We start from the raw sequence: 13,812 nt of genomic DNA, 5'->3' as shown, positions 1-13,812 counted from the left end.
ATGTAATTTTAAAATCTGACAGTAAATTTTGGAAGGTAAAAAAATAACTTACGCGAAAGCCCTGTTTCCCAGGTATTCCTGCTGGTCCTTGGGGCCCGGGATCTCCTTCAGGTCCTTTGTCCCCAGGCTCCCCCAAAGGGCCACGCTCACCTGGATCACCCTGAAAGATTCAGAGACTAAGAGTGAAACACATACTCAGGATGGGTGAGGTGATAAGTAAAATTCATGTTTTTCATGCAGAAATCCCATATTTTCCAAACTCAACTTTCCAGAATACTTTGTTGTTTTTAGCCTATTTTTGGGTGAAGGTATGGATGGCTTTGGAAGTCCAAATATTTATTCATATTTTATTTTTCCATACTTATAAAAACCTGGAAAATGTATTAGTAAAATCTTATACTTTCCCAAACCTTTCGTGAATGTGTAGGAGTCTTGTAATCCTGTTTAGTGCTCCAATTGACTCCATTCAATATTAAAGTAAAAATCAAAAGCAACAGAAAAGCTACAGAAACAACTGAATATTAATTTTGTTATAAGATATTGAATATCTATTGGAAGATTTGGAATTAAATGGATTGTTTTTCCAAATTTAAACAACTTTAGCTTGATGACTTTAATCTAAACTCTCAAATTTATTGAAGACATTATAAATGGTCTTTAAAAAAGGTTTTCTCTTCTTACCTTTGGTCCATCTTTTCCCTGTGGGCCATCTTCCCCTGGGGGGCCAGGCGGACCCTGTGAGTGAATTACAGTTTGAAACAAAAACATTTCATCTAGGAGAGATCTACCGGCTAAATCAGAGACGATGCAAGAAAAATAAAAAAAGACTATTTACAGAAGCATGTTTTCTACTAAATGTGTATTTTAGGGGAAAAGTTAGGATAGTAAGTAGTAAGATAGTAATAGTCTTTAGAAGAGCTGATAAGTGCAAATGTGTGGTTTATAATAGACCAATACTGAAGACACTAACTTCTAACTAAAGGTTCAGTGACTTTAGATAAATTGTGACATAATAGAGGGTAAAACATGGACTTTACTTTCTGTGGCGCTTTGACTTATTATGTCCACAGAGTCTCAGCACTGTGAACATCACAGCATTGTGAACATCACAGCACTTGAACTTTCTTGATGTGCACTATAAAAACTTCACTTAAGATGTTCAGTCCATTAGTGAGTCAGCAATGAGACATTCACAACACAATCTGCACAAGGACGTCTCTGTGGTGAATAACTGCAGCTGTCTGGGACACACAAGGAAAGCACTCAGTGTTTTAGTGAGCCAGGAGCAGATTTTATGTGACTATAGTCAGAGCCATGAACTCTTGATCCTCGATTGATGTAGATCCTAAGGCTTGTTTAGATGTAAAAAAAAAAAATGTTAAAAGTTTATACCTTTAATCAACAGTAGCTTGAAAGGTGGGAGGGTATAGAGAGAGAAAGGGAAGGAAAGAATTAAGATTTCATAACATATGCTCAGATGACTTCTGATTGTCACTTCAGTATAATTTCTTTTTATTTATTGTTCTAAGTTTTACTGCACATATAATTTTGCTTGGCACAGATAAAGACAGATAAAGAACTGAATGCATTTAATATTATAATATTGTTCATGTCGTTAAAGCTGCAGTATACTGAGCTCCTCTGTCTTCTCGGCAGAAATACACCACTCAGTAGGAAGCAACCAATCAGAGCCAGGAGGAGGGTCTTAGTGCTGTCAATCATTCTCATGTTCATCCAATTCCCTTGATCTCTTCTATGCTACACCTGGTACATAGCCCACCATAAATGCTAACAGTAGTTAGCATGACCACCAATGTCAATGGATAAATAGCTTTCCTGGAAGAGTAAGTCATTTTTCCACCATTAGTACATTGAGCAGTGTTGATGTCCTGACTCTGATTGGTTGTTTTTAGCCAGCAGCTGTGTGTTTTTGCAGATGGCAATAGTAGCTCAATGAGCAGGTGGAGAAGCTCCATCTTCTCACAAATTTCTACATAGAGTTTGAATGTTCTTTCTGTGCCTGGGTGCGCACTATGGCTTCAACTCACAGTCCAAAAATGTGACTATAAGGTTAAATGGTGTTTGGTCACTTTAAATTAAAATATTTCCTGGGTTTGAATAGTTCTGGGGTTAAATGTTACATCAATAAAACAAATTAAGTACATAATCATGAGGAAAACTTCAAAGTTTGAGCAGACAGTCATCATTAGTGGGCAAAGCCATCAAAGGTCATTGTTTTAAAAGTTAGCTGTTCAGAAATTGCTATATGAAATAATAATAATAGAAAGCTGAGAGGAAGAAAAAGTGTGATGAGCAAGAATTGTGAAGCAATGTTAGTATTTGTGAAACAAAGACATTGAAGGCTTTAGGACACATTTCTAACGTGTGGACAGCAACTTCAACAGTCACATCACACATGTGTCCAAAACAGCTGTAGAGATTTATGCTACATGGAAAATCTTATATTATATTAATGAAAAAAAGTCCCTTTTCATTAAAGAGACTTTATTTATTGGAATGTACCCAAGACAGCATCAACATAAAATGTTTTATTATTTATTCAGTATTTGTATTTATAAAATCTCTTACGTTTTATAGCTTAAGAGATTTAGATTTAAGCTATAATACTTTTCTATGTCACAGTAACATATGGATAACATACAATGAACTGTTAGTTAAGGGACTGATGTTTTACAGTCAGCAGCTAAACATTTGTGGAAGAGCTACTGCAAATCTTGTCTAACATTTTGGTGAGCATCACAAGACAATAAAAAAGATGTTCACTGACAATTGTTATGAAATTAGAAACGGAAAGTTTTTTTTGTTTTTTGTTTTTGTTGCTGGCAGGCAGTTAAGTCTCCCCCTGCTGGATTTGAGAAACAATGTCTTTAAAAAAAAGCGCATGTATAAACATTTCATACTCAGAATATTAAGCATGATCTGAAGACATATGAAAGGAAATGATCAAATTCATAATTTTTAATCACTCACTCTGATTCCCTCCTGTCCCTGTTCCCCTTCAGGTCCTGGAAGTCCAACATCCCCCTACAGTAAACGCAAGAGACGACACATGACTGTCTGCTCATCAAACACACTAAATATACATGCATCAGCATTCATAACATCCATAGTCATTAAAAAGCCTGATAAGGGTTTTTTAAACAGGCAACAGTGTTTCCTGGAACAAATTTAAGTTTACACGTTTCTGATTTCAGCGTTTACGATTTTAAAAGATGTAAAAATATTTCGATGTTTTGCTAACCTTTAACCCAGGCTCTCCGATGGCACCTGGTCCTCCCTCTACACCTGGAACACCCTAGAAAAAATACACAAGAAGAGGAAGGAAGTGCACAAAAATGTGTAGATAGTTATAACAATGCTGCTTAAGGCAATGTCAAGTAAAAGACAAACTATTTGTCATAAAAAGTTATGTTTAAGTACTTCAGGTCCCTGCTCTCCATTGGATCCAGGCTCCCCAGTTGGTCCTTTAGGTCCCTAAGAACAACCAATAAAAAATGGTCATTTTATACTTCATAGATGTTTTTGGTAATAAATAAAGCTTTCCCTTTGTGATTATAAAGGAACACAGCATGAAAAAATAAGTTATTTGAGAAAAGCACCTTGAGATCTGAGAATTCCTTGGATAAAGATGCTGAACATTGTCCAAAAACAAGCTAAGACTCATTACATTACCAAAGCCTCTTGCTTTTCTGAATGTTCCCTTCTTAAAACATGCCTTTGTCTGATTGTTTGACATGCTTTATACCCCGGAGCATTTGGTGAGTTTCCAGGAAATTCAAGAACTTGAAGATTTTTCCAATAAAGGCTGGAAACACTCAGGTGTAAAGAAGCAGCGAAGCAACAGAAAGAAACGTTTATCATACCACTACAGTAATCTTCCTCATAAACAGTTTAGTTTTTAGTAATGATGTTCATCAGAGGTTCTTGAGTGTTTATTAAATACTTCCAACCCTCCCAACCGCCACTTTAAAAAAGCTTTGTAAGCAGTCATCATTTTGTGTATTTTGTCATTACGTAACACAGACCAGCTTGTTGGTTTGTGTATTGTTTGATCACAGTTTCCCAAAACAATTGCGTTCGTACCACAGATGAGCGTACTTACTGGTTCCCCGTGAGGGCCCCTCTCACCAGTGTTCCCTGGAATACCTGACTTTCCCTGGAAACAAACACAGTCATGTCGATGCATTATTTCACTCAATTACAAGAACACTGAAAACAAACAAAAGAAAAAACTCTCTTTGACTATTGCTACAGAGAGGACCGTTGCAATGCACAGTACAGACAATCCTACTGTGTCTCATTTGATGAACGCAATTAACGCATCATCAGACTAACCCTGTGACGTTATGACACTGGAGTAATCTGAGGTTTGTGGGGTGAGAGATAAGGGATGCTGCTTAAATAAACATTACTGTTACGCCTGTGGGTGATCAATGAGGAATAAATGAAAAGATTCCTTTAATAGTTAAATTCTCTACAGAAAAGAAATTCCACATTTTGAGAAATGATGGCCATCAGGAAACAAAACAGTTCCAGTTTGGTATTTCATGCATTTTGATTCAATGGCTTCCAGAATAGTGCAAGTACATTAAGTACACAATGTTATAACTTTTACCATGTGGTGAGTAAACAGCACAAAGAAATATACAGTCACACAACGTTCAATTTGTTTTTTTAATGTTTAAGTTGCAGTGTCTGATTTTGTATCAGTTACACATGTTGCACACTGTATATTGTGTTAGAACTGCAGAACTCAAACATGTTTCATCATGTAAAACCTGGTTTATCTGTTGACCAAACTGTGTGTGTGTGAGAATGCATCACACACACAGGAGGACATGTTATGACCCCCATTCTTTCTGCACATTTGAAACAAAAGTCTGATAGTCTTAATGAGGTACTAGTGGTTTTGATACATCCTTACGAATAAAAAAGGTATCTCACATGTGCACTTTTTATGTAAAATCTTCATTAAATTCTACACATTGTAAAAAAAAAATGTGTAGAGTAAGTGGCAGACAGTTTAATATTGTCCTGATTGGATGATTGCCTCTTCAGTCAATGTGTCTCTATGATTTTCATTCAGCTCTTCACCTTCATGTCCCTGAAAAACCGTGTATTTTTACATTTACAATTAAATAAACAATAAATATTGGTTATGGAATTGAAAAAAACTGAAAGACATAAATCTACAATTGTGAACTTACAGTAATTGAGAAGCAGTGCATAAAGAGACACATCAAAGTTTAATGCAATTACATCTTCAACACCCTTATAGAAACAGGAAGACAGCTTTTATAGTTTTTCAGTTCTACATCTAATTTGTGGATGAGATTAAAAAACAACAGCGAGCTTCACTGAAAAGCCTGGAATGGGTGACTTTTAGTTTAAGAAACATTCAATCATTTGATTTTTACATTTAAATTGTTGTAATGGTAGCATTTTTATTTTTCAAAGCAAACTTTTTACATTCTTCTTCTTCTATTCATAGCTATGATATGGCAGGATGATGTTAAGGGCATTTTTATCCATCTTGGCTCATCAGTGCATTCCTCTTTTTAAAAAAAAGATCAACACCTTGCTTTTGCTGAAAAGCAAGGTGTTGATTTGGCTGCAACTCAAAGTCTGTCATTACAACAACAAAAAAAAAGATGGCTTCCTTCTCATTCCTCAAGCTCTCTTTTGACAGGATAGACATAAAATCCATGGAACAAAGAAGATCACACCTGGGCCCAAAATTGCTGACTGCATGAAATGTTTAATTAGATAGGGTGTGGAAATTGATGTGTATGTGAATGGCTGTATTTAATAAATTGACTTAAGTAACCTAATATAATCCTAAAACCTTAATGTCAATTACTTTGCATATCACATAATTACTTTCCAATTTGAAATGTATCATTTTGTTTATTGGAAGAAACTCTAAAAACCTCCTTAATTGTTTAAATCATTTCAACATCATTTGCACTCTTAGGGTTGAAGTTATTTTAACAAAAGTAAAATAGAGATTAGATTATACACAAAAATTCAGGAAAGAGGAATTGTTGGGAATAAATTTGGACATGTTACGAAACACGAGTCCTTATGCGAATGCAGAGATTTTTCAGTGGTTTAGGTGAAAGCATTAAAGAGTGATTTAATGCTAACATTCACACACATCTGAGGTAATCAGATTTTCTCAGAGCCTAAGTTTTGAAAGAGACATCATCAAACACACGATGGCGCCATAACTTCACAGTAAAACGAACAAAAGTTTATAGTCTCCAAACCAGAGTTTGGAGACTGTAAATGTTTACAATTATGTATAAGCTGCAGATATTTCTTATTTAATGCTGGGCATCAACTGCAAATCTGCAGCTACTCTAAAAAAGATATGCTCGGATAATAGTTTTGCGATCTAATCTCAAACATGAATCACATATTGGTTTGAAAATTTTCAGAGATGCATGAATGTGCTGTATGTGTGTGGTTGTAAGGACATTTGGCTAAAAACAGAAGAGCATCCAATCTGTGAAGCAGCAAAAGTAATTACCAGCTTGAAAATGTAGAAGAATGAATTACTCCATGGTATGAATAAAAAACAAGCTATACATTTTTCTGCTGATGTATTATAGTATAATCACTTGGAGAGTAGATATGGCTCTGTTTCTGGTTTTCTGTTTGATCTTAGTTTGCTTCTTCTCCCATCTGTGGAAAACTGGCTCTTTTATCCATTTTATCTCCTTCATAACCATGTAAGGAATATAATCCATAAACTGCTCGAGTGGAAAAATAGGTTTCAAAACATAAAAACACTTGAAGCTGAAACAAAGGTTTCCCAAATCTGTGTTTCTGCATCTTCTCCCCATTAACACTTTGTTGAAAACACAAAAGAGGACAAAAGTCCTCGTCTAAAGCAAACTGGAAACATACACTAATATGTAAACAAGTTGCAAAAGTTGTTCAGTATGCCCATGCAAGCTGGGTTTGATTTGCTCAGCATTTTGGGATTAAAGGACATTGTAAAGGGGCCCACTTTTCTTCTCAATAATGAGACAATGACCTGAAGTAAGGCATCACTATTGTTTGGAGGAAAGCAGTCACAGTGGACTTCTTTGTGTTCATCTTAAATTATTACTATTCATTGATACAAAGGCAAAATTCTAACCAGTGTCCAGTCTTGCTCACCAAAATACGACGCCAGTAAATTTATACAAGCAATCATCTTCAATGTAATAATCCTTTTGAAATTTAGTGATGAATAATAACTGTGGGTCTGATAATACAACATGCATTTTTAATGAGTTTTAACTGTCAAATATATGTATAACTGATATTTGACCAAGTTGCATTGTTTGATTCCTAAGTCCATTGAAGCCTTTGAAACAACATGCTTTGATATGAATCAGCAAGCATCTTTCACTTTCTCTTTTTCAGAAATGGTACTAATTGCTTGATATCTTGTTTTAAATAGTGTCCATCAATTGTTTTAGAAGTTTGGACTCCATGCCATACCAGAACTTTGATATCAAGTCTGCTTTATTTATTTCAAAAGCACCTTTGATGTGTGTTGGAGATCAATGTCTGATTGAGGCACAAAAATCTACCAATATATTAATTATTTTGTTCAGAAAACCAGTACTGCTGGGGAACAAATTCCTATCATGACATTTCTTGACAGTTATTAGTGCATTGTTTGGTTTGAAAGCTTCATTTAGTCTCCTTGAAGAATACTTCTTGCTGCTGTAGCTAAAAAAGTTCCATCTTTGTCTTGTCCAACCATAAAGTCTTTCTTCAAAGGGTATTCAGCCTGTCCATTCGACAGGCTGCAAACGTATTGACTGAAGATGTCCTAATCGGAGGAAGGAGTTTTTATTGGTTGGCACCCTCTCAGTCTATGCTGATGTTAAACTCTTCACAGTAAAAAGGGAAATTGTTGCTGTGGAAGTTTCCAGTCTATGAGGTCCTTGAGCCTTGGCTGTTCTGGAGTTGTTCCTAAACATCCCAAGCAAATTTCCTTTGATCAAAGACCAAAGTTTGGGCCAGATGAGTGTAACTCTGAGAAAGCTGGGTGTTCCAGCCAGAGCCATGATCCCAACACACTGGAGAGTGGGTCTTGGAGTTACAGAGCAGGATAAGATGATTCTTTTGGAATGGCCCTGATCTCAATTATAAAAAAAAAAATATATGGATTCCAGTTAAAAGCAAGTCTGGCAGGTGTTCAGAGCTACGCTCTCATGGTGGCAGCATCCTGGAATGACCCGATTACTTTAGTCCTAATTTGTTCTTTCTGCAGACTTTTATTCATCATTTTTTGGGTTGAAGCATCGGGGCTGTTTTGGATGCTTTGCAAGGAAGGATTTGGAAGGATTTTTGTTCTTACTTTTCTGACTTTTAAACTGTGGCAGCAAAGTTTTGCTTTCAGAACTGAGAACCACTGTTAAACATTTCAAAACCTGCACAGACAAAATCCAGAAGAGATCAAACAGAGGCTTTATGGATGCAGAGCAGAGCCAAAGAGCAGAGAGAGAATGAGTAAGTTCACACAGTCTCTTCCATGAATGATAATGGACAAAGATTGTAATCCTGACTCCAAGCGCCTCTGATCAGTTTTCTAATCATATAGCCAGACAAGGAGTTAAAGAGGAGCAGCAAAAGCTAATGAAGTAGATTAGCAGTGTGAGCAAGTATCTGATTATTGTGGAATAATATCTCTGCTGTCTAGATAATGAGGTGTTATATTGTCATGACAGTCATGAAACATCCACTGCCTTCAATTTCGATGCCAGTCTGACTGCTACCAGAGAGCCTTCCTGCTCTCAGTATCACCATTCACAAAAGCTCCTGGCTATGACATCACTTAATCACCCTTTGAGATAAATGAATTGAATTTGAATTAAACTGTACCAGAAAACCAATCCTGGTGTAGAGAGAAAAGACAAATATTCTGTGGGATTTTTAGTTGAAGTTTAACTTGAACCTCCTTGGATTACAGAAAATTCTAGTTGTACATAATTTCCTCAATTCACCCAGAAAAAAAAATGTATCAGTAAAGCCCATTCACACCACTTCAGTCTGACACTGTAAGCAAAAAGTGTTGTACAAGGTGACTATGTGTAGTGACTGTGAATAAGTTTGGCTTTTTTTTAAATTTAAATTCATAAATAAAACAAAGCAGACCAATTTCAGAATGCAATTAAAAGCCTACAGGTAAGGTAAGAGAGAAGACCTGTTTACACCTGTCAACATGCTCAGAAGCAGAACCAAATCCTCTTTAATAAAAAACTTCCTCCTGGATGACAAGACTGGAGCAAACTCTTAAATTATGGTAAATTGAGATTTGTAGGTTGGAAGAAAAAAGGAGGCAGATGGGCTTTTTTAGTGTTATTCCACTGTAGCTATAGTGACAGGAGATGTGTAGGCGGTGATTAAATCTGTGAAAGACAAAGATTTTACTTACAGGTTTTCCAGGAGAGCCTCTTTCTCCAGGAATGCCAGCTTTGCCCTTTGAAGAGACAAAATCAGGATGGGAACAGATCAAAAACAGTTTAAATCAGGTTAGGGTTGATCACATTAATACAACAAAACCATTCAATTTGGAACGATGACACATTTGTAAGCATGAAAACAAGCATGAAAAATTACATAGCTATAGGCATTCCTCTGAACTATGTCATTTAAGCAGCCAGTTCTCTTACTCTTTGGTATATTTATTTAAGCATACCTAGAAAAAATACTTACTATTGATCCTGGTTCTCCTTTTGGTCCAGATTCCCCCTTTTCACCCTGGAAACAAAGAAATATAACTGAGATTTTCTCTTTTATTCCCTGAACAGTTTTAAATACATCTTAATGTGCTGGAAATCAAGAAATAAATCTAAAAGTAAGAATTCCAAGAATGATCTTATAACCTAGAACAAATACCACAGCTAGCATGAACTTTACTGTTTATTAAAAACATGCTACATGCTCTGTGTTTATAAGAGTATGGAAGTTGTTTACCCTGGTGCCCTGAGCTCCTGGTTCTCCTGTTGCGCCATCTGGACCCCGGGGCCCCTGCACAACATGAGGCACATGGCTGAAGATTACTCAGAGAAGAGCATTATACACTACTTCAGAAAGGGAAGCATTCTTAAGTGAACGATACACAGCTCTATCATTTCTTAAATGTATTATTTTGGACTATGCTTCATTATTATCAATTATATTGTCAGGGGCTTTCAAATCTTACATTGTGCAATGTTATATATATATATATAAAAAAAACACTAAACCTTAAATTTAAACCTTAACATCTCAAGGTTTAAATGTAAGATATTATAGTATGACATTGGGCAAATATCCTACAAATATTTCTCAAAATATCTCAATTTCACTATTACTTCCATGTATTTCTAGAGGTTATTATTTATGTTAGAGGTCAATATAAAAGCTAGCAAGTGATATGAAATATCAGGCTAAAGGACACCGTGTCTGACACTGTGGTCAGCAGCACAGGAGCCCCTCAGGGCACAGTGCTGGCCCCTCTTCTCTTCACCCTGTACTCCTCTGACTTCCACTACAACTCGGAGCTGTGTCACATACAGAAGTATGCTGATGACACAGCCATAGTCGGATGTATCAGGGACGACGGAGAGGAGGAATATCGCTGTCTGGTGAGGGACTTTGCTCTCTGGTGCCACACAAACCACCTGGAACTCAACACCTCTAAGACGAAGGAGCTGGTTATAGACTTTGGGAGGTCCAGACCAATGCCGAGACCAGTCGTACTAGAGGGAACGGAGGTTGAGGTCGTGGGCTCCTACAAGTACCTCGGGCTGTGGCTGGACAGTAAACTGGATTGGTCAAAACACACCAGCCACCTGTACGGGAAGGTGCAGAGCAGGATGTACTTCCTGAGGAGACTGCGGTCCTTCAACATCTGCAGCAAACTGCTGTGGATGTTCTACCAGTCAGTGATCGCCAGTGTCCTCTTCTACACCGTGGTGTGCTGGGGAGGCAGCACATCCAAGAAGGACACGTCCAGACTGGACAAACTGATCAGGCGTGCCGGCTCTGTGGTCGGCATGAAGCTGGACTCTCTGGTGACGGTGGCAGAGGCGGGACACTGAACAAACTGCTGGACATCATGGACGATAGCAGCCACCCTCTACACGCCGTCATCAGCAGCCAGAGGAGCCTGTTCAGTGACAGACTGCTGCTTCCCAAGTGCCGGACCAATAGATTCAAGAACTCCTTTGTCCCCCACGCCTTCAGACTGTACAACTCCTCACTGGGGGGTCGGAGGTGACACAGGACAGAGGGAAGAAGGAGTAGTTTTTCTACAAATGTGAACTCCATATTTATCAGGCCAAACCATACAGTGCAATACCATATCACTGGTCAATCTATCGACCAAATTGCTATAATTTCCTTTTGTGTTGTATTTATATTCTTTGTTTTGTATTTAATTTGTATTTTTTTGTATTTTGTGTATGCTTACTGTGTGCCACATTTTTGCCTGTGAGCTGCTGGTAACTATAATTTCCTGAGGGAGTCTTCCCAAGGGATCAATAAAGTCAAGTCTAAGTCTAAGTCTAATAATTAGCCTTAAAATTACATTGTAGTACAGAAAAATCAGACTAAACATGTCCTGTTTGAGGTTAGGTATGTCAAACATTTGCCTATTTGCTAGATTCAAGAAAAGTTGGGGAGAGAATTTTATTTTAATGTTCCTCAAATTCAGGAGTTTAAAAATACACCTGTGCATAAATTATGTGGCTATAATGATGAATGATGAGTGAATTCCCAGGAGAAGTTGGCTTTGATGTAACCAAACAGTTCTGGTTCTGTGGAGCTGGTGTCCACCATGTTTTCCATGCACCCATGAACCAGAGCAGCTGAATAACTTTCTCAGGATGTAATCAAGTTCTGCACAGGCTGTAATCAGCCATTTATGTGATTCAGGTGTGTTGAGCTAAGGGAAAATCTAATTCATCCGGGAAACTAACTCTTGAGGAATAAAGATGAAAAGCAGAAGGAATTTAAATGAATAATTTTGTGTGAATTAAGAATCCTACTTAAATATTTAGCGTTTCATCAGTCTATCAAAAAAAATAGGTAGAAAATAGATACACATCGAATACGTAGAGTTATTATTTCTGCAGTAGCTCAAATTGTTTCTTTTTCCTTTTCCTTTGTATCGTTGATATTTTACGAGTTAAGTGAAATGAATAGTTATGTGACTGTGAAGTAAAATAAAAACTATTTGTCACATGGAAACTGTTTTGTATGTCAAGATCTCAAATACAAATGAGTAAGTTAATTGAGTTTAAACTTTTTAATGGGTGGTCAGGAATTATGTATAATATTACTTTACACGTCACCTCATTGCCTTAAAAGACTAAAATAAAAAAATAAAACGCACTCAGGGATAAATTATCTCTCTGTCTTGCTTTTTAGGGTCATTTTTCTCTTAGCCAAAATACATTCATGAGAAGTTATCATTCTTTCCTCCAGTGTAACATTCAAACCTGAAAAAAATGGAACTGTATGTGCTTTAGTTTTATTAAGGAAATAAAGCTATAAACTCAAATGCAATATATAAAGGAATGGTTCTGAAATAATTTGAAGACATTTTCTTGTAAAAGTAGTGTGGCCCTACCCTTCTCCCTTTTGGCCCCGCGATTCCTGGACTGCCCCTCTGTCCCTGAGGACCCTGTAAATTAAAAAAAAAAAACACATTTAAAAAAGAATTGCACTGAGAAAAACTAAAAAAAAACTACCAATATAATTAAGTAAGCTGATACATGATGGTGCATTTCAGTCCTAATCTGAAATGTTTGAACACAAATGAACACAATTTCCTGAATCCTAGGAGAAATCACCTCCCATCAGTGGGAAGTTGTGGATGTATTGATAATATAATTGATCAACACATAGTGGCATCAGTAGAAGGGAAAGTACTCAGTAATTACATCAGGATCACGTAGAAAAATTAAAAAAATTAAGTTCAGCTAAGAATAATAATTTTCTTCATAAAAATAGTCTGATTTGATTTATTTTCATTGTACTTATTTATTTATCCAGTCATCACAAATAGAATAGAAATATCCCTTATTGTCCCATACTTTTTTCAGTACAAAGAAAACAATAAAATACTGCATACTAAAGGCATACATGTTGATAATTTGTGAAAATACTTACAGGTGAACCCTGCATGCCAATGTCTCCGGGACCTCCTGGTGATCCTGGGTAACCCTAATAGAAAACAGAAAAAATTAAATAAAATAGAAATATAGGCAGGGAGATGCGACACTGTGGCATTGTTTGTTTAAATCGGATAAATAGGTGAAAGACACATTGAGCTTCATATAAATACAAGCAACACAAGAGATTTAGAATAAATCCATGATTCTAGTAGTTCAGCAGTGGGTCAAAGCAGTGTCTGTTGCAAAAATGATTTTAAATTTATTTCACACAAATATGTTGAGACGTTAAATCAAGTTGATCCCCATTTATGCATCTATCATTCAGTTTGTTTGGCACTGTGTCAGACAGTGAGATAAGAGCTAGAAGGTCCAGAACCACAGATCTGGTGCTGACCCAAAGTTCAGAGTCAGAGTGGAATGAAGGCCAAGCACTCCAACAGACTCACAGCTCTGCAGCAGACGCATAAACTGGGCAGCAGTAGATATGCTTTTTTCTGTATGGATGAATTTAGTCAAAATAATATACAGGCCAACAATTTTTCCACTGAATGAGTTTACAGTGTAAAAATAACATATTATTCACTGAAAGGTTTAGAAAAGAGAGTTTAAGCACAGAATAAAG

The 13,812-nt window shown here is 36.6% G+C and overlaps 1 protein-coding gene across 1 annotated transcript in view; it reads right to left on the bottom strand.

The window, feature by feature from the left end:
• Positions 1 to 13,812, bottom strand: part of LOC129375063 (collagen alpha-1(XXIV) chain) — a 75,025-nt gene that overhangs the window by 15,287 nt on the left and 45,926 nt on the right. The window contains exons 27-37 of the mRNA XM_055053884.1: positions 13,186 to 13,239; positions 12,644 to 12,697; positions 10,003 to 10,056; positions 9,742 to 9,786; positions 9,461 to 9,505; positions 4,124 to 4,177; positions 3,442 to 3,495; positions 3,263 to 3,316; positions 2,992 to 3,045; positions 682 to 735; positions 53 to 160 (exon numbers count right to left, since the gene is read on the bottom strand). Coding sequence (XP_054909859.1) covers positions 53 to 160; positions 682 to 735; positions 2,992 to 3,045; positions 3,263 to 3,316; positions 3,442 to 3,495; positions 4,124 to 4,177; positions 9,461 to 9,505; positions 9,742 to 9,786; positions 10,003 to 10,056; positions 12,644 to 12,697; positions 13,186 to 13,239 — 630 coding nt within the window. The remainder of the gene's footprint in view (positions 1 to 52; positions 161 to 681; positions 736 to 2,991; positions 3,046 to 3,262; positions 3,317 to 3,441; positions 3,496 to 4,123; positions 4,178 to 9,460; positions 9,506 to 9,741; positions 9,787 to 10,002; positions 10,057 to 12,643; positions 12,698 to 13,185; positions 13,240 to 13,812) is intronic.

This window comes from Poeciliopsis prolifica, unplaced genomic scaffold (assembly GCF_027474105.1).
Source record: "Poeciliopsis prolifica strain line A6 unplaced genomic scaffold, Auburn_PproV2 SCAFFOLD002, whole genome shotgun sequence".
In the NCBI taxonomy this organism is placed as follows: domain Eukaryota; kingdom Metazoa; phylum Chordata; class Actinopteri; order Cyprinodontiformes; family Poeciliidae; genus Poeciliopsis; species Poeciliopsis prolifica.
This window is presented reverse-complemented; position numbering and strand designations above follow the sequence as displayed.